The sequence below is a fragment of the Colobus angolensis genome, unplaced genomic scaffold, assembly GCF_000951035.1.
Source record: "Colobus angolensis palliatus isolate OR3802 unplaced genomic scaffold, Cang.pa_1.0 Scaffold556, whole genome shotgun sequence".
Taxonomy (NCBI): domain Eukaryota; kingdom Metazoa; phylum Chordata; class Mammalia; order Primates; family Cercopithecidae; genus Colobus; species Colobus angolensis.
Window position 1 is genome coordinate 76,137 of NW_012119110.1, and position 2,903 is coordinate 79,039.

The following is a 2,903-nucleotide window of genomic DNA, read 5'->3' on the forward strand; positions in this document are numbered from 1 at the left end:
AAAAGAACCTTTGGTAAATATTTGGTTTCTGTGGCTTCAGCTGTATTTCAGATTACAGTTTTCAAAGCAGTGTTTCCTAAAGTTGTTTGTGTGAAATTGTTTTCCATGACTTGATCCTGGTTCTTCTGAAGCTAATATATAATAATGGATCCTCTTCAATTTATAATAGAAAACAGTACAAAGTAACAGAGTAAATGTTAGTGGGGGAAAGCACATAATGCTTAGGCCATTCGCTTTTTTAAAAATCACATGTAATTGTGTTCTGAAAATATATGTATAGTAATGGCATTTCTTGGTATTACTTGGTTTGTGTGATAGAATAAAATGTTAGAATTTTATGGTGTTTGAATTAGTTATCTATTGCTCTGTAACAAATTTAGCAGCTTAAAACAACAAACATTATCTCACAGTTTCTGTGGGTCAGGATTCTGTGCAGTTTACCTTGGGTTCACTGGCTTGGCCTCTTACTAGGCAGTGAAGGTGTTGGTGGCGGCAGTGATCATCATGAGGCAGGATAGGGAGAGAATCCGTCTCCAAGCTCACTCCTGTAGATGTTGGCAGGATTCATCTCAGGCTGTTGGACTGGGCCTCCGTTTCTAGATGGCTATTGGTCGGAGGCCTTTTACAATACCTTGCCATGTGGGTCTCTCCATAGGGCACCTCATCACATGGCAACTGGCTTCCATCAGAGGGAGCAATGGAAAGAGCAGGAGAAGCGTGACCAAGGCAGGCATCGTAGTCTCCTTGTAGCCTCATCTCAGAAGTGACGTTATTACTTTTGCTGTATTCTCTTTGTTAGAAGTGAGTCACTAGGTTCAGGAGTGGGAATTTTACAAGGATGTGAATGGCAGGAGGTGAGGGTGATCAGGGCCATTTAGAGGCTGCCTGCCAGTGTTGAAGAAAATTGTTGACTTCTATAAGCTGTAGCAGCAGACAGTGCTATGTAAAGAATGGCTGTCTCAAAAGTCCAGCTCCTCATGTGGGTTTACGTGTGTTGTCTTTTTCCCCCATACGTTTTGTTTACATCCATGGTCATCTTACCATTTAATGGTGTGCTTTAATTGCATATTTGGGTTAGTCTGTATGTAAATGTTTAACATAGGTGTCTCTGTGTTAAACAGGAATCCTATTCATCTTCTTCACCGATACGGTTTGTGGACTCTGATGAGCCAAATCTGACATCAGTTCTGGAATGTCTAGAAGATACTAAGAACAACAATTCGGTGAGGAAAGAAGCCAAGCTATTTTCTCTTTTCCTCGTGAACATGATATTTAGAAATTAAATGTTAAGTGATAATATTATATAAAAGCATGATTAGTAACTATAATCTTAGAGGAATTAAAGTCTGGGTATTTTAAGTCCTCCAAATCTTATGTGCTACCTGGTAAATAAGGTAGTATTTATTATTTCCCACATGTATAACCTTAGTTTAGATTAGGAATTCAGGAATTCTTTTACCCTGAATTCTAACCATTAAGCCAAGCAAGCATTTTGAGTAGAGACCACTAGCCAAGGTGGGAAGCAGAAAAAAGACCAAGGTAGAAGTGAAGGAAGAGATGGGGAGAATGACACCAGAACTAGTGGGAAGGAATTGCCTTTTCTTTCACGGGTATGTAAGTCTGCAGTAAAAGTCAAACGTATTCAAATAGAAAGTTTTATTTTTGTTTTTAGTATATAAAGAAGTATAACTTTCCATGTTGCAAAAATTTTACAAACTTTTTTATTATAAAACTCGTAACCATTGTTGAGAAAATTAGTAAAATACAGAAAAGAAAAAAGAAAACAAATTAAAGTATCCCATAATTTCTCTACCTAATATAGCCACTGTTGATATGATGGCTATTTTCCACCAATATATATATATTTTTTTGCTAGTAAAATACATAACCCTTATACATATGTTTAAATAGTTGAGGTCATAATCTCTATAGTTTTATATTCTTTTAAAAAGCATTTATTGTATTTTCCCATGATGTCATAGTCTTTATGGAAAAATAACAATCATTGTTTTTAGTTGACATGATTGTTTACCTAAAAATATCCAAAGGAACCAACTGAGAAAAGCAATTTTTAAGATTACTGGTTAAAAGCTCTGTTATAGAAATATCAATAGCCTTCCCTAATATTAACCATAATCACATAGAATATATAGTGGTAGGCCGGGCACGGTGGCTCATGCCTATAATCCCAGTACTTTGGGAGGCTGAGGTGGGCGGATCACGAGGTCAGGAGATCGAGACCATCCTGGCTAACATGATGAAACCCCGTCTCTACAAAAAAAAAAATACAAAAAATTAGCTGTGTGTGCTGGCGGGTGCCTGTAGTCCCAGCTACTTGGGAGGCTGAGGCAGGAGAATGGCATGAACCTGGGAGGTGGAACTTACAGTGAACTGATATCGCGCCACTGCACTCTAGCCTGGGCAACAGAGTGAGACTCCGTCTCAAAAGACAAACAAACAAAAAGTATTTATATATATATAGTGATAAAGTATTTTTTTCAGGTATCGTAAGCAAAAACTAAATACCTAGGAATAAACTTAGATGTGCAGGACTTTAATAAAGGACACGACAAAATTTTGCTGAGTGGAATGAAAGATTGGCATTCTATGTTCCTGGATGAGCAGATTTCATATTATAATTATCACCATGTCTTCATATTAATTTATAAATGTAATTTGTGCTAGGCACAGTGGCTTACACCACTAATCCCAAAAGTTTGGGAAGCTGAGGTGGGTACATGACAATTAGCTGGGTGTCCATGGCACACACTTATAGTTCCAACTGCTCAGGAGGCTGAGGTGGAGGATCACTTGAACCTGGGAGGCAGAGGTTGCAGTGAGCTGAGATCATGCCTCTGAACTCCAGCCTAGGTGACAAGAGTGAGACCCTGTCTCAAAAAAAA

General features: G+C 38.1%; 1 protein-coding gene across 1 annotated transcript in view; it reads left to right on the plus strand.

Annotated features, from left to right (window-relative positions):
• The window catches only part of LOC105525743 (ubiquitin-conjugating enzyme E2 Q2-like), a 19,908-nt gene that overhangs the window by 5,608 nt on the left and 11,397 nt on the right, over positions 1–2,903 (plus strand). Inside the window, exon 2 of the mRNA XM_011961484.1 lies at positions 1,122–1,223. Within this exon, the coding sequence (XP_011816874.1) occupies positions 1,122–1,223 (102 nt within the window). The remainder of the gene's footprint in view (positions 1–1,121; positions 1,224–2,903) is intronic.